We start from the raw sequence: 27478 nt of genomic DNA, 5'->3' as shown, positions 1-27478 counted from the left end.
CTGAGATTCAACACATTGGCAAAGTGCCCACATTGCAAGAAAATGTGAGTATCTGATATTGAGGATTACAGAACTCCAGGCAAATATCTTAAACTAACTTTTAATTCACTTATGTATTCCTTTTGAAACTCATAATATTTTCAGTACAAACGCTCTAATTACCCAAAGTATGTCTGTATACTGAGATGATATGCATGGCACCCGGACTAAGATTAAAAAGATATGTGAAGGAGATGCCTTCCGTGTTATCTGAGTGAAGGTGCATAGGTTTGGAAAAATGCATTCTGACTCCAGAATTAAGGAGTCAGAGTGCATGGAGGTTATGGTTACAAATTTGAGGGTTGAGGTTGCAAGGATGGTTAGTACTGGGGTTTTATTTAAAGAGAGGGTCATAAGAGTAAGGGTTACAAGGATGGGCAGTGTTAGGGAGACAGAGAAGGTTAGTGTATGGGTTCTGTTTTTATATTCTGTGGGGTTGCGTCCCTTTGTTTTCTCTGGGAGGCCCACAATACAGACATTGTGTCTCCTCATACGGTTCTCCAGGTCTTCCATGTGCAGACTGTTGGTGCCAGCCAACTGCTTAGTAGTCTGCCAGTCCTACAGAAGAGAATCTTGTCCAAGTCATAAAAGCAACTTTCTGTGGCAGTTGCGCGTTCTCTAATTATTTGGAGGTCCCGTCTGATCAATGCAACATCTTCTGATAAGATTCCTGGATGTGTTTTAAGCTTATCCACAGACACTGTGCACTTGTTAAAGGTTTTCGGGATATCCCAAAGTGTGGGTTGTTCTTGCTCTGCATTATCTCCCTCACATTCATTCTGTGACCAGGCACCTTGCTCTATATGTGAACAAAATAGCTGATAAACAGCGATTATTAAACTCCGCGCCACTAAAAATAATCGGATTTGATCAATAATCAGTGAAAAATAAAATAACTAATAGCTGCTCCCTAAAAAAACAAGGAAAAACTTGTCATACTGGAAATATACTAATGATAGGGGCGCTAGTGCAGATGTAAATATCAAAAAAATGTGAAGAAAAGTGACAATCATAAAACATCTAAAATAATCCACACCATATCACAAAGCTGCAATAAACAACAAAAAATGCAAGCAAAGTAAATAAAGTCCCATGTTCGGGTAATAGAACTCCAAAGTCCAAAAACAAATGTGATTTTTTCAGTGAAAAACTCCTTCTGAATCCATAAATCGGAAAAAGTTGAAATCTTCTATAACGTGATAAAACGTCCCTTCACCAAACAACTTATGGATAAGGAAAAACAACACCCCACTTTTAAAGATAAAGATGTCTTCTTACCAGATGCTGTTGACTACTTTAATTTGACTATCTTTTTAATTAAAGTAGTCAACAGCATCTGGTAAGAAGACATCTTTATCTTTAAAAGTGGGGTGTTGTTTTTCCTTATCCATAAGTTGTTTGGTGAAGGGACGTTTTATCACGTTATAGAAGATTTCAACTTTTTCCGATTTATGGATTCAGAAGGAGTTTTTCACTGAAAAAAATCACATTTGTTTTTGGACTTTGGAGTTCTATTACCCGAACATGGGACTTTATTTACTTTGCTTGCATTTTTTGTTGTTTATTGCAGCTTTGTGATATGGTGTGGATTATTTTAGATGTTTTATGATTGTCACTTTTCTTCACATTTTTTTGATATTTACATCTGCACTAGCGCCCCTATCATTAGTATATTACCTTGCTCTATATGCAAGGACTCTGCTCCTCCATGCTTCTTCCCCTTCTCTTCTAGCATGTTAGCAGCATTGCCTTGCTTGATGTCATTAGGTTGGGAACAAGGCAATGGCAGCTTCTGGGCATAGTAAAGCATATCTCTAGTGCCCTCTTTACCTTTTGTCTTGGCTCCCTCATGTTTGGAGGTCCTGGGCTCCTTGTCTTAGCTCCTGGCTCCATGAGGTGTCCTCTGTGGCCGGCCATTTTGGGAGACTGAGGCCGCTCCATCATCCTCCTTAGTGTGGGTCATAGTGAATGTACAATGGGGTAACAAACCAATCATCAGGTGCAGCAAGTGCCCGCGGGTGTATCAACCACTTCGGGCGCAGAATTAGCCAGGCAGTGAGACAGGGAGAAGTTCAGATGCAGGATCGTCCACGGGAGCACAGAGAAGCTGAGCATCTCGCCTGCTGCGCTTGGCTTTGCCCTCCCAGGTTCTGTTAATAGGGATGATCAGTTGCAGCTACAAGGCGGGTTAGTGTTGGGGTAACAGGGAGGGTTAATGTTAGGTTTTAGGTTACAGTAATGGACAGTGGGAGAGAAGGGGCTTTAGGGTAGGATATTGCTCTCTTTACTGTAAGTTTATATGCCAAGAACTATCAGCTCTGAAAACTAACTTGTTTACATAGACTGACTTATTGAATGAAAATAGCTCTTGGTGCACATTACTGGAAAGTGGACTACAATTCCCAATAGCAAGCAGGAGGTGGGCCAGTCTCGCTGCTTTCCAGTCATATATTACAGCAGGATTTGGTGGACCGTATGGACATTGCTTGATATCCAAGAATTAGTTAGGTGATCCTGCCCACCTGTATTTTGGGTGGTGTTGACTTTGCATTATAAAAGCTAAACTGTAACAATGACTGCAATTCTACAAAGAATTCACATGGAGTAACAAAAATTGCTTTCCAGATGAACTCAACCACACATTTTGCTCCTCTTTGGGGAGAGCATAGCTTGAAGCAGAGACTTCTCACTTGTACACATTCCATGAGAAAAGCCCAGTCACATTGTTGTCATGTGAGCATACCATTAAATGATCACATAGTGGATATAGTCGTATGTCACGTGGTTTCCCTAATCTTTCTACTAATGTAGGCCAGGCATGCTGAAATCCCACTCTGAGGATAGCATTTTACAGTAGAAATTGTTCAGAGCTGTAAAAAAAAAAATGTTTAAATCAAAAAGAATTTTATTGAAACAACAATAAACATACAGTTCAACAAGTCAGGTTCCAATGCAATTGCCATATAAAGTTCAACACATCATCATCACACTTCACTAGTGCAAAAAGAAATTGTAATAAATCGTGACATTTCACTTCTTCCCTCCCCCTTCCGCTCCTGCTCTCCCATTCCTCTTTAACTATCCTTCACCTTCATCAGGAATAAGTAGCAGGATTCACAGGGAACAAAAGTACCCGATATACATTAGAAGTAGGGACTGCTCTACACATCACATGAGCAGTCTGTCTAACACCAATTCCACTGGGCTAAGGTCAGGAGTATCCAGCCATGGGGTCCATAGGGTATTGAATTTCTCTGGGCGGCCCCGATGCTGAAAAATATACTTCTCCAATTGCAGGGAGTCTCCCATTTGATTTATCCATTCTTTAAGGGTGGGAGGCTCAGTCCCCTTCCAGTGTCTGAGGATGAGTTTACATGTTTGGAACAGTGCTCTGGCTTGTTTGGGAGTGTGCTCAATTGGTAGATCGTCTAATATTCCCAGGATGCATGGCTTCGGATCCATCGGTATGGCAACTTCAAATGCTCTATTGATGGTAGCAACCACCCCGGACCAGTAAAGATGTAGCTTGGGGCAGGCCCATAATAGGTGTACAAGGTCGCCATGACCTCTGGAGCACCTGGTGCACTCTGCGCTTTCTCTGAGACCCATCCTGTGCAGTTTATCAGGAGTAAAGTGTACCCACAATACGATGTACAGTTGGGATAGGCTTTGCGCCACATTTAGGGAGCATAACTGAATCGCCTGTAGAGCCTCCTCAAATGCACCCATGTCCCTCTCCTATAAGGGTGACACCCTGGCTGGGAAGCCCTCCAGGTGTATGGATGAAAGCATGGCATAGCACTGAGATACGAATCCCTTGAAATGAGACCTCAGTCATGTAATGAAAAATGGGGGCTGGAGATTGTATCCACAAAGTTTCCTCAGACTGAGCCCTGACCGCGTGTTGCAATTGCATGTATGGGAAATACATAGACTGTGGGAGGCTGAATTAAGCCTGTAGCAAAGGAGTTCAATTTGCTGTCTGAAAAGATGTGGACCATGAGTGTAATGCCACACTGCTTCTATCTTGGTCAATGATCGAATTCCCTTGTAATGGCCATTGTCCCAGATGGGGTTAAAACCCATAAATCCATTAATATCTTGCACCTGCCTGGCCTTATTCCATACCTTCTGCATTAACACATAGGTGGGGAAAAGTTTATTGGACTTGGCGTAGGACAGTGCCTCCAGCCCTATAGCCACATTTTTTACTCCTGTGACGTGTCGTAGCAGAGCCATGGTTGGGTCCGCCCTCCCTGCCAAGTCTACCGACTCCACGGGCATGGCCCGAGCAATATGTTGCAGCTGAGCTGCCAGGTAATATAACCAGGGGCTGGGCATAGCCAATCTCCCCCTCTTTGGGTTTTTGAAGTTGCTCGAGCCTGACCCGTGGAGGCTTATTAAGCCAAATAAAAGATCTATATAATGAATTTATGATTCGGAATGTTTTAAGTGGGACAACCATGGATGTATTATGCAGGATGTAGAGGAGCTGGGGCATGAAAACCATTTTTATGAGGTTCACTCTTCCCACTAATGACATTTTCAGTTTTCACCAAATTTTAGTTTTATCCCTTATTCTGCCCAACAATGGTGATAAGTTAAGAGTGACATAATCTCTAGGTTGTGGGGTAACAATCACATCTAGGTATTTGAAGGAGGTGGCCACTGGGATATTTTGGAGTGTGTTGCCCTGGTTGTCTGATGGGGAGTCCAACATCATTATTGAGGATTTATTCCAATTAATTACCAGCCCTGAATAAGCTCCAAGCTTTTTGATGACCGACATGACCTCCCGCAGGGATGATCTTGTGTCCCCCGGAAGTAGCATGGCGTCATCAGCATAGAGCATGAGTTTCTCATGGATCTTGCCGTATTTGAAGCCTTCGATGTAGGGGTTGGTCCGAATCATGACAGCCATTGGCTCTATGGCGATGGCAAACAGGAGAGGGGACAGCGGGCACCCCTGTCTTGTACCTCTATGTAAGGGGAAGGGCATAGAGACACGCCCAGCCTGCCTAATAGCTGCCTGCAGGGAGTTGTATAATAATTGCACCCATGATACAAAGAGAGGGCCAATCTCCAACTTTTGCAAGGTGGCCCCTAAGTATTGTCATTCCACGCTGTCAAAAGCTTTATGGGCATCCAGTGACAGCAAGGCCCTGTCCCCCACGTTGTCCGCTCATGACTGTATATTGATAAATCTACGCAGGTTTAACGCAGTAAACCTCTCGGGTATGAAGCCCGTCTGGATGAATGATTGTCAAAATGATCTTTTTTAGTCTCGTGGCTAGGACTTTGGCCAGGATTTTAATATCTGCCTGTAGAAGGGAGATTGGTCTATACGAGCTGGGATCCAACTGATCCTTGCCCAGTTTGAGCAGTAGGATGATGTTGGCTTTAGTCATAGATTCAGGAAGAGTCTTGCGTTCCCTGGCTGCAATGAACACTCTAAGAAGCTGGGGCAATATAACTTCTCCATATTGCTTGAATACCTCCACTGGGAGCCCATCCGCTCCAGGGGCCTTCGAGTTAGGGAAAGAGTTGACCGCAGTCAGTAGTTCCTCCTCTGTTATGGGGGAGTCTAGTGACTGCCTTTGTGAGGCCAACAGAAATGGCAGCTCGATCCCTTGCAGGAAATCCTGCAATTCTAACAATGTGTAGTCCTGCCTTGACTGATATAACTGAGCAGAACCCCACCAGCTCCTGCATAATAGTATCTGGGTCATTCACCACCTTCCCCCTACCATTTCGTAAAGCCCCAATAGATGGAGAAGTCTGGTTTGACTGTACAATCTTTGCCAACAACCTGCCTATCTGCTCCCCCTCCTCATAGAAGGCCTGTCTATTGAAAAAACGCTTTTTATCCACCGAAGAAGCTGGCAGGCGGGCCACCGCCGCCTGTACAGCCATCCAGTCTTCTCTAGTTTTGTCAGAGGAGCTAGCAATGCACTCCGCCTCCAGTCAATGGACCAGCTGTGCAGCCTTCTCCTTCTGCATCCTAGAGTTGTGTTTTAATCGCATTTACCTCAGTGATGAATAAGCCTCTCAGGTATGCCTTGAAGGCATCCCAGGCAACCAGTGGGTCAGGGTGTTCAGTATTCTCTCGCTAGTATGTAGATATCTCGCCAGTGATCCTATCATGTGAGGTGAAGAGGCTCAGCCAAAAGGCGTTAAGCTTTCATGAAGCCCTTGGAAGGGTCGACGTAGGCCCGATATCGAGGCATACCACCAGGGGGGAGCGATCAGAAATCCCTCTCACTAGGTATTGTGTGTTGTGGATCAAGATTGCGGCCACCTGGTTACGGAGGCACAAATCGATTCTGGACAGGGATAGGTGGGACTTGGAGAAACAAGAGAACTGTGTCTGAAGTGGGTTGCGGTACCGCCCTGGATCCATCCAACCACCTCCTCTATGTAAATTTGAAGTGTAGTGTGGAGGTGTTTAGACAAAAGAGGGGGTGTTTGTCCAGTTCGGGATCCAAATAACCATTGAGATCCCCAACTAGTATTAGGGGAACATCAGGGCTACCCAGCTGGTACGTCAGAAGGAGTCTTAGCACTTCAGAATTAAAAGAAGTATATACACTGCTGCCAGGATACATTTAACCTGAAATAATCTACAAAGCATAAACACAAACCTCCTCTTAGGGTTTATCATTTTGTAATACAGTTGAAAGTCTATGGACCGGTGTATCAACAGACTCACCCCCCCCCCCCCCCCCCCCCCCCCCGGGGTAAGAGGTATGAGTAGAGTGATAAGCCAAGCCCACCCAGGAAAATTGCAAACACGTCAGAGTCTCTGCCACCAGATGAGCCTCCTGCAGGGCACATATGCAGGCAAGTGCTTTCGTGGAGCAGTAGAGACCATTGTGCGTTTAAGAGGGTCCCAGAGGACTCTGTTGTTCCAAGACACTATTGGGATATCCATCTGTCCACATTAGTAGAGAGGTACCAGTATACTGGTTATAAATCAGGTACTTCGGTGTCTCCCCCTACCCAGCCAAGCAAGGGGACAAAGATTGCCCAGGAAGGCCTCGGAGGAAGGGTCGCCCCAGTAGGTCAAAATGTCTCCATACGGCGAGGGCACAGTGGTGTGATGTCTGGGTAATATTGCTGGAAACATGACTGTGAAGAACTTGAACAAAAAGCAAAAAAAACATAAAAATAACTTTTGGCTCTGTTATCACCTTGATGTAATAGAGCAATCCCCCAGAGTATGGTATTTTTTTTAGGGGGATGCTTGCAAGTGATGTATCATTCTTGTAGGAAGTAGCAGGCTTCGCTAGGACTAACTGCTTGTGGTCATTAGGAGCTTCCCAACTGAATGACTTTTAGTTTTCTAAAAGCTTTGGAGTTGATTTACTAAAGGTAAATAGACTGTGCACTTTGCAAAAAGCAGTTGTACCCTGCAAGTGCAGTTGCCCCAGAGCTTAGGAAATGAGGTAAAGCTTCACTTTGCAAAGAATACCCAATCACATGCAAGGAAAATTTAAAAAGCTGAATTTTGCACGTGATTGGATAATGGAAGTCAGCAGAGCTTCCCCTCATTTACTAAGCCCTGGAGCAACTGTTCTGGCAGAGCACAGCTGTACTTTGCAAAGTGTTTAGTCTATCTGCTCTCTTTTGGTTTGTTAAAACAAAATGCATTCTTTGCAAAAAAAAAATAAAAAAAATCATAAGGTTGATCCTGCCAAACATTTGCTGCACTGTTAACAGTTAGCTTTCCTCCAAGTGCTGTCTGTGAACTAAAGAATGCCTCCCCTCTGTTATGATGAGGAAGAGGTGTCCTTCATAAATGCACTGCAGTGAGTAAAAACGGACAGAGAAAAGGTTGGTACCTGATCAGCGCTCTCAGCCAATGGCGAGGGCAGTCCTTTTGTCAGAAGGACTGCCCTCGCCATTGGCTGTGATGGCAGGGGCAGTCCTTCACTTGCCCGCTCTGTCATTGCCAACACTGATGGCTCCTTTGTTTTGTTTAATTTATCGCTGGAGGAGAAGCGGTCATTCGGCCTAGTTGCTAAAGTAAACAAAGGGGCGTGATCACCCAGGGACATCACTCCCAGATTCTGCCCCTGTCTCTACTTCAGCGACAGGGCCCAATGACAGCTCCTTCTCCAGCGCTAAAGACAAAACAAAGGAGCCCTCAATTACAGTTAGAGTCAGCAAGTGTGGGAGCCTGTCTGTACATGCTGCATATACACTGCTAGGCTAGGTTTCCAGGAACAAGAACTGCTATAGGTGATAACTACACTAAGCTATATTCCTTGACCTCTAGTCCCTAATCCAAACATTTGAAAAAGTCTCGCACATGTGGTATGTCATACTTGGAAGGAGTAGTAGAATGTATTTTGGGGTGTGATTTTACAAATGACCATGCTTTGTGTGAAAAATATCTTATTAAATTGACAACTTTACTGTGTAAATTAATTTTTTATTTTCTTTATGCATTTTCCAAAAACTTGTGGCAAAACAAAGCCTTCAAAAGACTCCCCATGCCTCTTAGAAAATATCTTGGGGTGTTGGCTTTCCAAAATGTGGACATTTTATGGGTGTTTATGGGTGCTCCAGGGCCTTCAGAATAAAATTGATAGATGGTATAATATATATAATTTATTCCCCTAGAATGCCAGAAAGTAGAATGTGTCTTGGTTTGTTATTATAAGTATGCCGTGTTAAAAATATCTTATTCAGTGAATTTGTCTAAAAATAAAATTGATTTAATTTTCTTTCCTGCATTTTCCAAAAACTTGTGGCAAAAAATACTCACTCGCTATGCCTTTCGGAAAATACTTTGTGGCATTTGCTTTTCAATATGTTGGCCTTTTGTAGGTGTTCCTCTTGCCCTGACATTTCAGGGAATTTATGCTCCTTGGAAGCCTAAAGGTTCTCCTTGGATTTTGGACCCCTATATGCATCTAGGCTGTCAAAAAAATCTCACATGCTGTATCCCCATACTCGGCAGGAGTACAAAATGTGTTTTGGGGTGTCATTAGAAGTACAGTGGATATAAAAAGTCTACACACCCCTCTTAAAATTGTCAGGTTTCTGTGATGTAAAAAAATGACACAGCTAAATCATTTCAGAACTTTTTCCACCTTTTAATGTGAGATATAAACAGAGTTGAACAACAAACTGAAATATTTTAGGTGGAGGAAAGTAAAAATAAAATCATATGGTTTAATAAGTGTGCACACCCTTAAACTTATACTTTATTGAAACACCTTTTGATTTTAGTACAGCACTCAGTCTTTTTGGGTACGAGTCTATCAGCATGGCACATCTTGACTTGGCAATATTTGCCCACTCTTCTTTGCAAAAACACTCCAAATCTGTCAGATTGCAAGGGCATCTCCTGTGCACAGCCCTCTTCAGATCACCCCGCAGATTTTTATTCTGATTCAGGTCTGGGCTCTGGCTGGGCCATTCCAAAACTTTAATCTTCTTCTGGTGTTGATTTGGATGTATTCTTTGGGTCTTTGTCATGCAGAAAGATAAAGTTCTTATTCATGTACAGCTTCCTAGCAGAGGCCCGAAGGTTTTGTGCCAATATTGACTGGTATTTGGAACTGTCCATAATTCCTTCTACCTTGACTAAGGCTCCTGTTCCGGCTGAAGAAAAATGGCCCCAAAGCATGATGCTGCCACCGCCATGCTTCACTGTGGTGCCACTGGGGTGTTCTTTTGGTGATGCGCAGTGTTGTTTTGCGCCAAACATATCTTTTGGAATTATGGCCATAAAGTTCAACCTTGGTTTGATCAGACCATAACACATTTCGCCATATGCTTTGGGGAGACTTCAGATGTGTTTTTGCAAATGTTAGCTGGGCTTGGATGTTTTTCTTCATAAGAGAAGGCTTCCGTCTTGCCACTCTACCCCATAGCCCAGACATATGAAGAATACAAGAGATTTTTGTCACATGTACCACACAACCAGTACTTGCCAGATATTCCTGCAGCTCCTTTAATGTTGCTGTAGGCCTCTTGTCAGGCTTGTCTTTTCATCAATTTTGGAGGGACGTCCAGTTCTTGGTAACGTTACTGTGGTGCTAGATTTTCTCCACTTGATGATGACTGTCTTCACTGTGTTCCGTAGTATATCTAATGCCTTGGAAATTCTTTTGTAAACTTCTGCTGACTGATACCTTTTAAAAATGAGATCCCTCTGATGCTTTGGAAGCCCTCTGTAGACCATGACTTTTGCTGTAGGATGCGACTAAGAAAATGTCAGGAAAGACCTACAAGAACAGCTGAACTTTTTTGGAGTTTAATCAGAGGCACTTTAAATGATGGCAGGTGTGTAATGACTCCTATTTAACATGAGTTTGAATGTGATTGCTTAATTCTGAACACAGCTGCATCCCCAGTTATAAGAGGGTGTGCACATTTATGCAACCACATTCTTTTAGATTTTAATGTTTGTTCTCCCTTTTTAATTGGGTTGTACAGCTTATAGGTCACATTGAAAGGTGGAAAAAGTTCTGAAATGATTTAACTTTCTTATTTTTTTTTTTATTTTTTTATTTATTTATTTTCATCACAGAAACCTGACATTTTAACAGGGGTGTGTAGACTTTTTAAATCCACTGTGTGTGTGTGTGTGTGTTAATCTAATAGATATTCTTTATATCTATATCTGTCTTTTTAAAAAATAAAAATAAATGACAGGTTATACTTACCTGCTCTGTGCAGTTGGTTTTGCACAGAGCAGCCCCAATCCTTCTCTTCTCGGGTCCCTTGCTGGCGCTGTTGGCCCCTCACTCTTGCCAAGCATCCATTCACACACAGAGCCTGCCCCCTCTCTCTCCTCATTGGCTCAATGGTTGTGATTGACAGGAGCAGGAGCCAATGGCTCAGCCAACGAGGTGGGAGAGTCTCCGGAGAGCTGAGGCTCTCATGCACAGTGCTGGAGGAAGATCGCTCTCAGGTAAGTATTGTACAGTTTATAGGTCACATTAAAGGTGGACAAAGTTCTGAATTAATTTATCTTTGTCTCACTTTTTTACATTACAGAAACCTGACATTTTTACAGGTTATATCCACTGTATCCCTATGCTGTGTGTGCAAAATAACTTATTAAATGACAATGATGTGAAAAAGAAAAAAATACATTTTATTTAAGAGATAAGTTCACCTTTTAAATAAAAATATAATTTTGTTTTACTTATAGTCAATTCATTCACAGAACTCTGTGAATGAATGACAGCCATGTGGGCAGAGCCCCGTGCGGCTGTACTCTTAAAAAAAAAAAAATAAAAAAAAAAAAATGTAGGCCAAATGCATTTTTCAATAAATTTTAAATGCTCTCTGAAGCATCTTAAACTTTTATGTTATACTGGTGCCATTGACACAAGCCCAAAGCCTATTACACAGGCCCTAAATTGTGTTATTGCAAATGGGAGCATTTTTGGCCAGTCTTGAAATCTGTTAACTGGACATAAGACAATGGCAAGCAGGACAATTGGACTGTGTAATCTGAAAGATGCTTGCGAGGGGCATAAGGAAAAAAATAATTATTTTCTTTTCTATTTTCTGTCAGATCATCTGTAGGAAGTGCCCTTCCCCGCCGACGCTGTTGTGCTTATATTACAATGGGAATGATATGCATTTTTATTGGTGTTGGCCTAACGGTAAGTGAATCATTTACTGTTAACTTTTATTCTCTCAAAGGCTCTTTTCCTATAAATTTTCATTTCACGAAAATGACTGGTACATGGAGTGCCATTACATTTTACTGCAAGGAAGTCTGTCCACCAATTTGAACTTTAGTTTTTTTTATAACTAAACTAAATTCATCTTTGTATTTATTTTGAGATCCTTTTTAAAATACCAGGTTTTTAAAACTACTGCAAAATTTTTAGTTTTAGCATTGAGAATTATGATATAATTACATAGCTGTTTAGGAAACCCAAGATATTAAGTTTCTCACAATAAATATTTGTTTTTACTCTAATGCCCTGTACACACGGTCAGACTTTCCGACGGAAAATGTGCGATTGGACTGTGTTGTCTGAAATTCTGATCGTGTGTGGGCTCCATCTGACTTTTTCCATCAGAATTTCCGACACACAAAGTTTGAGATCCGGATCTAAAATTTTCAGATAACAAAATACGATTGTTTAAATTCTGATCATGTGTAGACAATTCCGACGCACAAAGTGCCACGCATGTTCAGAATAAATTACGAGACGAAAGCGATTGGCTACTGGCCTCTGTATAGTCCCGTTGTACGTGGTTTACGTTACCTCGTTCTGAACAATCGGATTTTCCGACAACTTTGTGCGACCGTGTGTATGCAAGACAAGTTTGGGCCAAAATCCGATGGATTTTGTCGTCGGGATGTCCGACCATGTGTACAGGGCATAAGGCAGTGATTCTCAACTTCTGTCCTCAGGACCCACTAACGAGCCAGATTTTTAGTATTACCTTGCGGAGATGCAGACTATTTTATATTGCAATCACTGAGCAGCAAATTATATCACCTCTGGTGTATTTCAGTTATCTTGAAAACCTGGCCTGTTAGTTGGTCCTGAGGACAGGCGTTGAGAACCACTGCTCTAAGGGCTCTTTCACACAGATGCCCCCGGATCTGCAATGTTCAGATCAGCGCATCTCTTTCCAGATAGATGGCCCTCCTTCTAGGCTCTCAGCACACTGCAGCTCCCCCCGCCTGCCTGTCACAATACTAGAGTTGCAGCGCCGGTCCCAGGGGAGATGCGGGGCAGATGCCCAGAGTAGCAAGCCCCTGTGAGGTGAATTAGCCAAAGCAAAGTGCCGGATCTATGGACCCAGCGCAATTCTGCAGGATTCAGAATGTGGTCCCTACGGACTCCGGGCACGAATGGTCAGTCTGCCCCTGATAGATAGCCATACTAACTCCTATATAAATCAGTAGCTGTGACAAATAGATCTACACCACTGTGTACTTGTGCCCAAATATTTAGCCATAAAAGCCTAAAACCATTATATAGTCACAAAAATGTCCACAAAACAATGTGGTGATTTCTGATGTGTAATCGCTCTCCTAAAAGATGTTGGTATCCAATTTCTGTGCTGTTCATCACAAATCTTGTGTGTGATTCTCCACCATCCAAATTTCTCACTCACCAGATTGCCATCAATTATAAGCGTGAACATCCAATCCACCAGGGATTCTGTGTCCACTAATATGTTCTCCCCTATCACTCGTGTAATAAGCAAATGCTATCATTGCGCAACATAATTATTCAGTTTACATAAAACATCCAGTATAAAATTGCCAATTTACATTTAAAATTACCCTCCGACCGGTACTAGGTTTATCCAGCAATCTGTATCAATGGCTATCATTCCGCTCCCTCAACATAAGCCCGGCATTCGTTCCATTTCTGGTGTTAACCAAGGACAGGAAGTGACGTATACGTCGCACCACTATGCCTCAACGTGTTTAGCATGAATAATGCGTCATCGGGAAGCATTGGAACGCACACTGGCTTCTGTGGCTGGAGCAGCCATTGGTACGGATTGCTGGATAGCCCTGGCTCCACCCCACTGCAGAGAGCCTCCAATAGCAAGCCTCTTCCTATGGGGTCACAGACCGTGGCTTGGCCCCACTCTCTTCTCTTTGGTTCACACAACTGTCAATCACAGCCAGTGAGTCGATGAGGAGACGGAGACTAGGGAGAGCCTCTGCTCTCATGCACATTGCTGGATCAAGATGGTGCTCAAATAAGTTATAAGGTGTTGCTTTGGTGTGGTGGAGGGGCTGAGCTGCAGCCAGTTTTTTACCTAATGCATACAATGCATACAATGAATTAAGGTAAAAAATATTGAGCCTTTTAGAACCACTTTAAGTTGCCCATACACTGCTATTTAGCCAGTGAGCTCAACAAAAATAATGAACCGATTCCTCCATGCCAAAATAAGGTTCCTGTATGACACCCCCCATTTGTTTGTGTCAATCATCAACCGACTTCTGCCAAGCGTTGACTGATGGAAATTTGTCTGGTCCCTGCTCAACTGGCAGAATTTATATTCATGTATGGCCAAACTTTAGTGCCAATAGTCTTTTGGAATTCATACAGAAATTAACTGTTAAAATGCATGAAATACTACTGCAGTAAAAGTGACTTTATTCTCCGCTTTTTCCCAGGTTGGCACACAAGACTTTGCCAGGCATTTCCGTGCAACATATGTCTCCTGGGCGGTTGCCTATCTTTTAGGCTTAGTTTGTCTTATTCGGGCCTGTTACTGGGGAGCCATAAAAGTTAGCTATCCAGAGCATACCTTTGCATAGACCTGTCTATAATAGAAAATGATAGTGTGTTATTTATGGTTAATGATTTTGGGTATTCGCTTTCGTAACCCTGTGGGCTGTGGCTGAATTTACACAGATTAGTACAATGAAGGACTTTTTTCAGCCACTGAACTGCTTTAAGAGAATGTCCACCCGTGGCCTTCATACTCAGTGATGGTAGCCCAATCTGCACTGCTGTGCCTCTGGAATATGTTGCAAGCTACTGCAGTTTGTATTCTTTGGTTATAATCACCTGGAGAATCAAAGGTGTAGGACGTGACTTAGTGACACGGAGCTGCAGCCTTGCAGACTGTTCTGCTAGGGTTGGACTTTCCTTTATAATACTCAGATTTGGACACACTGAGGTTGATTTACTACAAATGTAGAGTGCAAAATCTGGTGCAGCTGTGCACGTTAGCCAATCAGCTTCTAACTTCAGCTTGTTAATTTAAGCTTTAACTAAAAAAAACTGGATGCTGATTGGTTTCTATGCAGAGTTGCACCAGATCTTGCACACTATAGTTTTAGTAAATCAACCCTACAATGCTATTGCTATTAATTACAGGTTCCAGCATACCCCTGCTATGTAGCAGGACATGACTAGGCCCCCCACTTCAGTGTGCCCAATTCTGTATCATCTAACAATATTCATTGGGGGAGGGGTGATATTTGGTCAGAGACATGTGCTGAATACCCATTGCACTACATAATATGCAAATTAGTTTTGTCTTTGCTGCTAGATCTCTAAGCTTTATTTACATGTTCAGGCATCTGTCATTTTTCATTGTTAAACATGTCCATTTGGGCTATATTATAAATGATTATTTTTTTTTTTATGTGCCATTCTTTGAGGATAACACAAATATTGTACAAAATCAGCATTTTTTCATTTTTTTACGGTGACTTGATCCCACTGTTTATGTCTTACTAAATTAAATAGCATTATAGCAGCTTGCCTTAAAGGTGCATTGTGATGGGCACTAATTGGATTAGAATATTTGCTGTTCTGCTTGAAGGAAATCTGTGCTGAAAGAAACATGTGGGCTGCTGACCTCTTCCTTTGAAAAAGGATTGTTGCCTTGTTATCATGCTGACCCAATTGTCCAGTCTCAGAACCAAAACTATGTATGCTAATCAGGAGTTGTAACTTTGCTTATTGCATGCTCAGTTCAGGTATGTGACTCACAAAATATCAAGGCTAGACACAGCCAGGCACCTGGCACTTTCAGAAGGAGGTTGGCAATGGAGGTCACCATGTTTTACCCCGTACAGGTATTCTTTACCAGTATGAAATTCAGGATATCCACAGGCACAAAGGGTTAGACAAATAAGCTTAAACGATACAAGGTGTTTTCTCCTAATAGTAAATCAGATTCTAACTGTCATTTTCCAACCTGAATTGGAGAATCAAGTTTTACATTGGATAGCATCTATCATTAAAATTCAAACATTTTTATTACCAGGCAAAAGGTATGAATTTTAAATTCTTTACTTCAACATGCTCTTTTACAAAAATATTATCTTAGTTTCCTGAAAATCATAGTTAAAGGACAATTTCGTAATGAAAATGATAATAATGCCTCCAGCAGCCAATTAGACCATTATTGGGATTTCCCTATTGAAGATCATAAAGCTAACCTTTTCTTGGCCCCTTTTTAAATATCCAAATTTGTGTCTGGATTCCTTTTCACTATCTTTTAACAAACAAAACTACATATTTTGTGATAGTAAAATATATGGATGCATCAGAAAAATTTACATATTTGTACGTACTTTAGGTCACTCGAACACTTAACTAAGGCTAAATCTACTCCCACCCCATTTTAAGACTATTCTATCTACCCTGTGAAAGAAAAGATGTCTATACTTGCCTATTCTGAGGCTGCTTCGGTCGTCAGGTCACATGATCAGGTTCCACCAATGGCTTTAGTGTAGAGGAGGGGCAGCTGGCAATGGATGCCCCATAGTTCACCACACAGGCATTTGCAGCCGTTGTCTGTGACCAGACCAGAGTGGCGTTAGAATAGGTAAATATAGACATCTTTTCTTTCAGAGTAGAGAGAATAGTCCTAGAATGGGGGTGGGAGTAGGTTTAAGCCTTAGGCTGGCCATACACAGTTCAAATATCGGCCAATTTGGCAGGAACTGGCTGAGATTTGAATCGTTAATGGACAGGCTGAATGTACCAAGTTGATCAATTGATCAACTTGGGTACAACCAGCCTGCTGGATTCTCTTGCGATTATTGCTGGTGGCTGCTAGCAATAATCACGGTCTTCTTCTGAAGGGGACAGCTTCCCCCGCCTGCTACCAACCCCCCCCCCCCCCCCTTCCTCACCGGGAGCAGACGATTGCTTGGCAGGAGGGATTCTCCTGTCAGCACTGTCTTTATTGATGGGGGAATCCTGCCAATTTCTTTCCTGCAACTTGTTGGCTTTTGACTGACCTTTCACTTTAATCTGACCCTTTCGTTTGCCCTTGAATAACAAAGTAAACAGACAATTAACTCCCCCACCACCTCTCCCCTGCACCATGTAATCTCATTTATGCCCTCCCACAGGGATCACTTCACCCACTAGGACCATGGAAAAAAAAACCTGTGTAAGCTCCCAACTGACTTGGAGCTTACACAGCACTGTGGTCCTCTCATGTGACAGCACTGTGCCAATTATGGGGCACTAGCAGTGCCAAATAGGAGAAGGATAGGGAGTCTTGACAAATTCTCTAACACTTGATATACAAAAATGCTTCTTTTGGGTCATTTATTCACCAGGTAGTGAAAAAACACTGAACTGTTTTATGGGACAGCCATATAACATGAAGCTACAAAATTTGTCCGTAATGGTTTTGCCCATGCTTCTTTCTTCATGGGTTTCTTTTTAAGCTTGAGAAGAATTTCCATTATTGTAGGCTTGCTCATCACAGCATGGTTTCTTTTAGGCAATATGTGATATTTTATAACACATTTCTTTTAATGATCTCCACTGTGATCCTGAATTTCTGAAAGTATAACCCTTCAATGACACAGTCATAATTACAATGCACCTTTACATAGGAAGCAATAACCATATACTCCTCAAATGTCTAATCTGTGAACATTAGGCCTCATTGCAGTATGTAGAACATGTTCTTTTCTGGAGAACTTCTTTCTACATAATAATTTCAAAGTTTAGATATGTTAGCATATGTCTAACTTCTTTTGGGATGGAGGGAGGGGAATCATACCTGCGCTGCCTATGCGCTTAACTCCAGCGGGATAATTTGATGTTGGTCCCTTTTTAACTAAGCTGCAGCTGGAATCTGCTTACCTGTGAAGTGTCACTTATTTGATATTTGTTTTCTTTTTCTACTAATAAGAAAAGCCATTGTTCTCAATTAATAGAATGTACCATTTAGAATTTGTATGATTTCCTATTAAGGGGCTTGGGGAAGTTCCTTTTGTGTAATTTTTGTTCTGTACTGCGGGAGACAACATTAATGGCGCTATTTGGTCAAAGCAGAAGAATGGGGAAATGTAAAGTTTGTGTGCCTATATAACAATGGAGGTAAACACATTGTGAGACAGCAATATTTTTGACAAAGAAGCCTTTAAGCTCATTTAGTAAGGCAAAGCACAATTATGATGTACAAAGTACAGGTACCCATTTCAGGCAATCAAATTTTGGTTTTACAAAAAAAAGGCAAAAAGAGTTGAATTAGATTGCTTGTGTGGATGTCTGCACTTTGCTGGCTACTTTACTCGATTGGCCTGAGTCATGCTGTTAAATTATTTACAGCAGAGTTGTGTGTCAGTGGGTAGTTTATGGCGAGTTCTGATTTCTAAAACGCATTTTCTTTAATAAAACAATTCCCAAAATACATTGTCTTATTGAACTCTGCCCATATGGGTCCTGACTTGGTGGTTTCTACACTCTTGAGGTTAAAGTATAACTCTGCCTTTTCAGGTACATATTATGTTGTAAGACAGGGCAGCAAAATATATAGCCATAGTATTCATGAGCTGTTTTCTTCTGTTGAGCATATTCAGTTATTTAAAACATACCTTGGCATTCCTTTTTTATGTAGGGATGCGCCTTTACACTGTTCACTCTATAGTCTTTATAATATAAAGATTATATGTACCCATTAAATGAAGCCAAAGGTCATAAGATCTGACACCACTCAGTTAAGAGGTGTCTGGACAAGTTAGGTTGAGGCAATTTCCTGATATGAGTTGCATTGGCAAGACTCTGTGAATATTTTAGAATCTGCAGTTACTTCATTTCTACATTTCCCTCATGTTAGGTCTGTGGTACCTGATTTCTACAGTTCCCTCATGTTAGATCTGTGGACACCATATTTTGACAGTTCCCTCATGATAGGTCTGCAGGCACCTAATTTCTACAGTTCCTCCATGTTAGGTCTGGGGGTACCTAATTTCTACAGTTCCCTCATGTTGGGTCTGGGGTTACCTCATTTCTACAGTTCCCTCATGTTGGGTCTGTGGACACCTTATTTTGACAGTTCCCTCATGATAGGTCTGCAGGCACCTCATTTCTACAGGTCCTTCATGTTAGGTCTGGGGGTACCTAATTTCTACAGTTCCCTCATGTTGGGTCTGGGGGTACCTAATTTCTACAGTTCCCTCATGTTGGGTCTGCGAGTACCTCATTTCTGAAGTTCCCTCATGTTGGGTCTGGGGGTACCTAATTTTACAGTTCCCTTATGTTGGGTCTGCGAGTACCTCATTTCTGCAGTTCCCTCGTGTCAGGCCTGTGGATGGCTTATTCTTGCAGTTTTTCCTTGTTAGAATCTGTGTGTACCTTAGTTCTACAGTACCATCATATTAAAGTGTAACCAACGGCAACATTTGTTTTTATTAGTTTTGGATCGAGTGGAGAGGCATTAGAACATTTGTCAGTTTTTATTGCTGTCTGTTCCCCTGGTAGGGAGATTCAACCTCTATATTTGTCATGTTTACCATTATCTTTAAAAGTGAAAGTTTTGGGTTGACTCCAGAACAGTAATGGGACAGAAATCATCTTGCAATGGGGAGTTCTGGTCGGATTTCCCACTTCTTGTTTTGGTAATGAGACAGAACATAAAGTGAAAATCTCCCCTATGGGACACAGGTGGCAAAAAACAAATGGGTTATTACCTTCCCCTACTCAATCCAAAATGAAAAAAAAAAGTTATGCCTTTTAGTTAAATTTTAAGTCTGTGGGTAACCTATTCTTCTAGTTTACATGTTAGCTTTTTTTCTACAGTTCCCTCATATTAGAATCTTTGGGTACCTTACTTAAGCAGTTCCCTCGTGTTAAGTCTGTGGGTACTGCAGTAATCATAATCATCTTGTTTCCACAGTACCTTCATGTTAGGTCTGTGGTTACCTTATTTCTACAGTTCCATCATGTTGGGTCTATGGTAACTTATTTCTACAGGTCCTCATATAAGGTTTATGGGTACCTTATTCTCACATGGCAGTGCTTTTTTGAACCTACACATGGTAAAGAGTAGATCTAAAATCCATGCAGACATAAGAGAATAATACAGGTAATGAATACTACTTACTTGCTTAGTATTTTGCTACCCTATCATAGAGTCAGAAAATACAAAAATGGGGTATGCATCCTTTAATTTGGAGCGGGGTGCGCCACAAAAGGTAGTTTGCCCATAAGGCTATGCTGTACAGTGTACAGGAAGCTGCCTCCATTGTGTAGAGGTATACTTTATACGTTTCTATTAGCCTGGCCAAAAACATGAACCTTATGCAGTATTACAGCCTGTGACTTTTCTTGAACGCTCGAAAACTAGTGTGCACATTCTGTATTATGCTTATGTAAGTGGAGTCGCACATTCTGTTCAAGAGCCATAGTGTAACATTTAGATTTGCAAATACTATATACTATGTATGTGGTTGTTTCACTCAATCTAACCATTTTAATTTAATCTGGATAGCGAAATATGAAAAAACACGATGGATTGGCCATTTTATCAGGGTGCCAGAGCACAACAACTGTATTTCCCATGTTACCTGTTTGTATAATAAATGTACATTACTATTGGCTTGTTTAGAATTATCTTGTATCTTTTAAAAATACTAATAAAGGTTATTATAGAAATACTGTGCAGAATCCTATTTTGTGTTAGTTTTATTATTTCTGATGGTTACAAGCAGGGGTCGTCTTGCTATTCTTGCAGGTTTCTGAACAGAGCATTCTAGTTTTAAATCCCACCTGTGGACTAATGTTTGTGTAGCGGTACCCCCATGGGGGCTGCTGAGTTTGTTCATTACCTTTTGTCAGATGGCTCCGCTCCCAATCCCCTATGACACCAAACGGTCTGAACTCTGGATTTTATAATGCTTTATTCTGGGTATAAGTCGGTAGGCTAGGCAATAGATGACCCATCCAACCCCAGTTTTAGGTCAAAAGGGTACTAATCGGTAGCTGTAGCATTTGTTAGTTAAATCCCTTAAAGCGATCCTTTCCTGGTTCCAATTTCTATCTCAGGTTGCACTTCCAATATGGACAGATAAGCATCACTCTGAATAATGCTGTGGATGTTGGCCCCAAAGTCACAGTCCGCACTGGCTATTTCCACTAGTTATGTTGTCAAACTTCCCTCAGTCCCGGAAAAGTGCTTGATACTGTGGTCCTTGTATACACAGTATGACGTTACGGGTTAGTCCTACTGGGTTGCACTCCCTTTGCTCTCTTCCAATCAACAGTCCATGTTCTACTCACAGAAAGTCAATTCCCAGTTTTCTCCTTCCGCTTAGTTCCTACTTCTTTCTCCACGCTATCCGGTACATCTCCACATGGGATGTCTGGTTCTTCCTCCAGCTCTACATGCTGACTTCTCCTCCAGGGGCCAGACTTCGGCCTCCCTGGACTCTCCTCCGGCTATGGGATCTCTGAGCTCCCTGGCCTTCAAGCCTCCTCCCAGAGGCTCCGGGATCTCTGAACTCCCGGGCCTCCAGTCCTGAAGCTCCAGACCTTGAACTCCTCTCCCCCAGAGCATGTGACACCCCCTTTTTATGAGAGACCTCCCATTGACCAAAGAAATTAACCATTGGTCAATTCTCACATGGGTTTCCTGCCACTCAGGTCTCAGTCCATCCTCTCTCTCCAGCAGAATCTACTGTCAAGCAGAGAAGGTATCCCTGAGCCCAAATGTAGGCGACCACACCCCCTTCTACTCTGACACTCCCTTACCCAAATAAATAACCAGGCCTAGTAAAGAGTAGGACCCTAGCCAAATTTACCTGTCTCTATATCTGACACTTTCAAAAAAACACCACTAAGCACCTACCTAAAAGTAGAGGGCGCTACATTTGTATATGGTCACCTAGGCAGATTTGTATTGTTATGAATGTCCTCCAGCCTCCCCTGCAAAAAATACTCAGGCTGTAATACTCGCCTTCAATCAGGGACTGTTTCTTTTTAGTACATCTTCTCTGCCGATAGATATTCTTAATCTTCATTCAGTCATGAAGACTGTGACAAAATGGTGATAAGGGCGTCAACACATTGTCCTTCAATCACAGTGTACTGGTGCAGAGACCGACACTAATGCAGTGACATCATGAAGTCAGCAGCACTAAGTAAGAAACATGTTATAGGCATACATTTTTACCTGGGAAGTCAACCCTTGCAATGCATATAGGAAACACATGGGGTTGATTTACTAAAACTAGAGTGCAAAATCTGGTGCAGCTCTGCATAGACACTAAAGATCTTTTGGCCCTACTTCTGTGTGTCACAAGAGTGCACTTAGTTCTGATGTCACTGAGCCGGTTCAGGCTCTAGAGAGATCCTGACTATATTGTTGGGATCCACACAGATCCCTGACCAGCAGCTGGCTCAGCCTATCAGTGCACTGCTGCGAGCCTGAACCTCTGCTCAAACCCCCCCCCCCCCCCCAGGTCAGAACGATCAGCTGTTGTTGATCGCTCAGTTCTTAGACACAGAGGAGGCAAGGATTAGATGCAGCATCAGATCGATAATGCATCCACCTAGGTAAGTATGTGTTTGTTTTTTCGAAAAGCCACACTTCTCTTTTAATGGTGTCATTTATACCTGCCCAGCGTTAACATTAAAGCAATACTAAAGTCTTGTTTTGACTTTTTTTTTTTTTTTTGGTTTAAAAAAACATGCTAACCCACTCTGTGAAGTATTTTTTTACAGAGCAGCCAAGATCCTCCTCTTCTTGGGTCCCTCTTTGCTGCTCCTGGCCCCTCCCTCCTGTTGAGTGCCCCCACAACAAGCAGCTTGCTATGGGGGCACCCGAGCCACCGCTATGTGTGTCCATTCAAACACAGGGCTGCAGCTCGACCCTGCCCCCTCTTACCATTGGCTCGCTGACTTTGACAGCATCAGGAGCCAATGGCACCTGCTGCTGTGTCTCAGCCAATCAGGAAGGAGAGTCCCCGGACTTCATAGCTCTTGTGCAACATTGCTGGATGGAGAGAGAGATCGGGTATTAGCGGGGCTGCTGCACACAGGTTGTTTTCAGAGAATGCATTAAGATAACAAACCACCTGACTTTAGAACCCCTTCAAAGCTTTGTTTCCACTACTGCAAGTTGTTGTCGACTTGACACATGTGAAGTTACATAACAAGTCAAAATCCATGTATTGCAGTGGTTCCCGTTCTAATTGGTGTGAATCAAGTTGCAGCGACTCCAAAAAAAGGTTTTTGTACTACTTTGTTCTGACTTTGGTGCAACTTGTTCTTCCATGTTTCTCACCAGTCGCATGACATTGCATCAAAAATCGCATTGCAAAGTCGCACTGTAAATTGCGCAACTTTGGGGCCACAGTGTTGGAAACCCTAGCCTAAAACAAGAATGGTCTTGATTTCTACACTTTCTATCTGCTATCCCAACAATGTTAAATCGCTATGGCAGATACATTTTTCTGATCCAGCAGAAGCCTGTTTACAAGTCCTGACAAAATGTACAAAAAAAGTCAATGCAATTAGTGTTTATGCATCACAGCTTAAAGATTACTTGAAAAAGCAATGCATTCACTTTTAACACAGACACATGTAATGACACTGATGTAAGCCTCTGCAGAAGTCTCATGCACTCAGCCACAGATATCCCAATTGGCCTGCTCTGGTGGACACGTTCCTGCGGTTCCCTTGGGAGGAATGCCGATAGTAGGGGAGAAGAGAGTGAGTCTGTGCTTACTGATGGAAATGGACGTGTTTGAGGGTATGCAAACAAAACACAGCAGCTGACTACATAGCTTCAGTTGGTTACTATATGAGAATATAAAAGATATGTACCACAGATCTAAGCAGTAGAATATCAAAAAGAAGACGGCAATGATAAGCCTAAAGCGGAACTAAACCTAACTTGTAGAAAACGGCCAGCAGGCAGCTCTTTATTGCAGAAAAGATATGCTGTGGGATGGATTTACTAAAGGCAGAAAGACTGCATTTTGAAAGTGCAGTTCCTCTCATTCTTAGGCCCCTTTCACACTTGTGTGACTTGTCCTGGGACTTGGGACTGCAAATTTGCATGACAAGTCATACCCCATGACTTCCAACGAGTACTGTTCTGTGAGACTTCAAAGTAGTCCATGCGCTACTCTGGTCCATCTTTGATCCCTCTTGAGGTCCATCGACCCCAAGATTACACAGGCAATGCTTCAGGTTGCATAAGTGTGAAAGGGGCTTTAGTGAATGGTGAAGCTCTGCTAATGTGCAAGAAAAAATGTACACTGCTGTGCCAGAATGAATGACTCCAGTGCGCATGTAAGGGGTGACACTATTCTAATTGGCCAATCAAGTGGCTGAAAACCTGGAACCCGGAGAGAAGAAGATGGCAACAGGTGGATGTAACTTCTGCATCACTGGAAGGCTGAGGTGAGTATGTTCCGGAGAGACTCCTCTCTTATGGGGTACTCTTAGTCATAGGTGTGTTTGGTGGGCCCAGGTGCCATGTAAAGGTCACCTTGTGATGCACAGGACCCTATATATAAAGCAGTGGTATGCCCCAACTTGCTATAAAACTGTGATTTTGAACTGTGAAGCAAGCAGAGCATTATTCATTCCAATGAACGTATTAAAAAAAAAAGCTGGAAGAGGAGAGGCAGGTCATGTGCCCTGCCTCCCCTCCAATTGCTAGGTCCTCTCTGCAGCATAATGAAGAGAACTCTGGAGGATGGTGCAAGTTCTATAACAGCAGTCTCCAAACTGCAGCCTGGAGGTCAGGTGCGTCCCTTTGCTTGCTCTAATCTAGCACAATTCCTCCCACTGATACCAATGATGGGGCACAATTCCTCCCACTGATACCAATGATGGGGCACAATTCCTCCCACTTATACCAATGATGGGGCACAATTCATCCCAATTACTCCAACGATGGGGCACAAATCCTTCCATTGATAAACGATGGGCCACTAATCCTCCCACTGACACCAACAATGGGAAACTATTCCTCACACTGACACTAATGAAAGAGAAAAAAATCCTCCCACTGACACCAATGATGGAGCAGAATTCCTTCCATTCCTTTCATCCTTGCACCAATGATGGGGTGCTATTCCTCCAACTGACACCAACAATGGGACACTAGTCTCACTAGTCAGAAGGACAGTAAGGCTGCATTCACACCTGAGCGTTTTCAGCTCCTAAAATGCTTGTAAAAATGCCTGAAAAAACTCCCAACAAGCAAAATCCCATTCAGTTCAATGGCACCTCCTCACATCTGAGCGTTTTGTCACCTGAAGCAAAATGCCTGAAAAACGACCCTAAGCTCAAAAAAGAACATGACCTTCTTTGGGGCAGATTACAGGCGTTGTTCTGCCTTTTACATTGGTGGCCTGAATAAAATCGCGGTAAAAACACGCGACTTTGAACGCTTAGGTGTGAATGCAGCCTGAACTGGCCCTTTGTTTAGAAAGTTTGGAATGCTCTGCTCTATACTATGGCCAATGTGGCGTAATCAATGTGTTGTCCACTGCGGGCTTCACACAGACACCAATATCAGAATAACTCTGTTGGGACTAGGGATGAGCTTCGTGTTCGAGTCGAACGTACGTTCGACTCGAACATTGGCTGTTCGTCCGTTCGACGAAATCCGAACTCTTGGTCCGTTCGCGTCAAAATTCATGTGGCGCGCGCGGACCACAATGCACTGCGGTGGCGCAGTGCATTGCTGGCTCATGATTGGCCAAGCATGCACTGTGACCCCGCATGCTTGGCCAATCGCAGCGCCAGCAGCGAGGAGAGCCATGATTGGCCACAGGCATCCTGCCTGTGGCCAATCATAGCTCAGGCTGTGTAGTGCACGCCCCACACTATATAAGGCCGCCTTTGAGGCGGCCTCGTGTAGTGTGTTGGCACCTGAAGCAGTGGGTGTTCTGTGTACCTTCAACACAGTACACACCAATCGTTTTTGGCTGATTTCCTATCTTGCTGTTGTGTAGTGGTTATTGTCTGTGCCCTGACCGCAGTATACACCACTACACTATATTCACCTCACCTATATAGCTAGCTAGTGATCTATCTTTAACCACTTAACAACCGCCCATTGCCGATTAACGGCTTCAGGGCGGTTGTTTAACTCTGAGAGGCCGTTAATTAACGGCCTCCCAGAATTCTGCTCTCGCGCGCCCCCTGGGGTGCGCACTCGAGAGCATCCGTGACCGCCGGGTCCACAGCTCGTCGCGGCCGTTTACCACGTGATCGCTCCGTCAAATGACGGAGTGATCACTTGTAAACAAACCGGCGTCATGTTATGACGCCGGTTCCTCCCTCCCCTCTCTGTACCGATCGGTACAGCGGAGGGGAAAGAGATCGGTGTCAGCAGCGATGTGGGCTGCATCTGCAGTGCCCACATCGCTGCTCACCGAATTTAACCCCTCAATTCCCTGCCAATACTCTGCAATACCAGTGCATACTCTGCAGTACCCCCCATTACTCTGCAGTACCCTGCCATTACTCTGCAGTACCCTGCCATTACTCTGCAGTACCCCCCATTACTCTGCAGTAACCCCCATTACTCTGCAGTACCCTGCCATTACTCTGCAGTACCCCCCATTACTCTGCAGTAACCCCCATTACTCTGCAGTACCCCCCAATACTCTGCAGTACCCCCCAATACTCTGCAGTACCCCCCAATACTCTGCAGTACCCGCCATTACTCTGCAGTACCCTGCCATTACTCTGCAGTACCCTGCCATTACTCTGCAGTAACCCCCATTACTCTGCAGTAACCCCCATTACTCTGCAGTACCCTGCCATTACTCTGCAGTACCCCCCATTACTCTGCAGTAACCCCCATTACTCTGCAGTACCCCCCAATACTCTGCAGTACCCCCCAATACTCTGCAGTACCCGCCATTACTCTGCAGTACCCTGCCATTACTCTGCAGTACCCCGCCATTACTCTGCAGTACCCCGCCATTACTCTGCAGTGCAGTACCCTGCCATTACTCTGCAGTACCCTGCCATTACTCTGCAGTACCCCCCATTACTCTGCAGTAACCCCCATTACTCTGCAGTACCCTGCCATTACTCTGTAGTACTCCCCAATACTCTGCAGTACCCTGCTATTACTCTGTAGTACCCCGCCAATACCCCGCCAATACTCTGCAATACCCTGCAATAAATTGCCATACCCAGCCATACTCGGAGATACCCAGCCATACTCGGTGACACCCTGAAATACCCAGCCATAGACGCCCCCCACCCCTCACCGCCCTCCGGTGCTTCTACCAACTCGCCAGTACGATCAAAGCCAGAATCTTTTTTTTATTTTTTATTTCAGGCTTCCCAGCCTAGAGGTGAGATGTGGGGTCATATTGACCCCCAGATTTCACTGTAAAGAGGACCTGTCACCCCATATTCCTATTACAAGGGATGTTTACATTCCTTGTAATATGAATAAAAGTGATCAAAAATATATTTTTTGGGAAAAAAATGTCAAACTAAAATAAATAAAGTAAAATGAACAATTAAAAAAAAAAAAAAGAAAATTAAAGCACCCATGTCCCCATGTGCTCGCATGCAGAAGCGAACGCATGCGTAAGCCCCGCCCACATATGAAAACGGTGTTCAAACACACATGTGAGGTATCGCCGAGAACGTTAGAAACAAAGAAAAATTCATTTTTTCGCAGAATTTCCGGTCTTTTTTCTTTTATAGCACAAAAAATAAAAAACTGAGAGGTG

The 27478-nt window shown here is 43.1% G+C and overlaps 1 protein-coding gene across 1 annotated transcript in view; it reads left to right on the top strand.

The window, feature by feature from the left end:
• PIP4P2 (phosphatidylinositol-4,5-bisphosphate 4-phosphatase 2) overlaps positions 1–20414 on the top strand; it is a 107705-nt gene extending 87291 nt beyond the window's left edge. Inside the window, exons 5-7 of the mRNA XM_077493007.1 lie at positions 1–44; positions 11579–11669; positions 14171–20414. The exon at positions 1–44 is cut by the window's left edge and continues 9 nt beyond it. Of these exons, the coding sequence (XP_077349133.1) occupies positions 1–44; positions 11579–11669; positions 14171–14314 (279 nt within the window). The 3' untranslated portion in view covers positions 14315–20414. The remainder of the gene's footprint in view (positions 45–11578; positions 11670–14170) is intronic.
• The last annotated feature ends 7064 nt before the right edge of the window (positions 20415–27478 follow it).

The sequence above is a fragment of the Lithobates pipiens genome, unplaced genomic scaffold, assembly GCF_037356315.1.
Source record: "Lithobates pipiens isolate NorthernLeopardFrog02 unplaced genomic scaffold, aLitPip1_a1.2 Scaffold_19, whole genome shotgun sequence".
NCBI lineage: Eukaryota > Metazoa > Chordata > Amphibia > Anura > Ranidae > Lithobates > Lithobates pipiens.
This window is presented reverse-complemented; position numbering and strand designations above follow the sequence as displayed.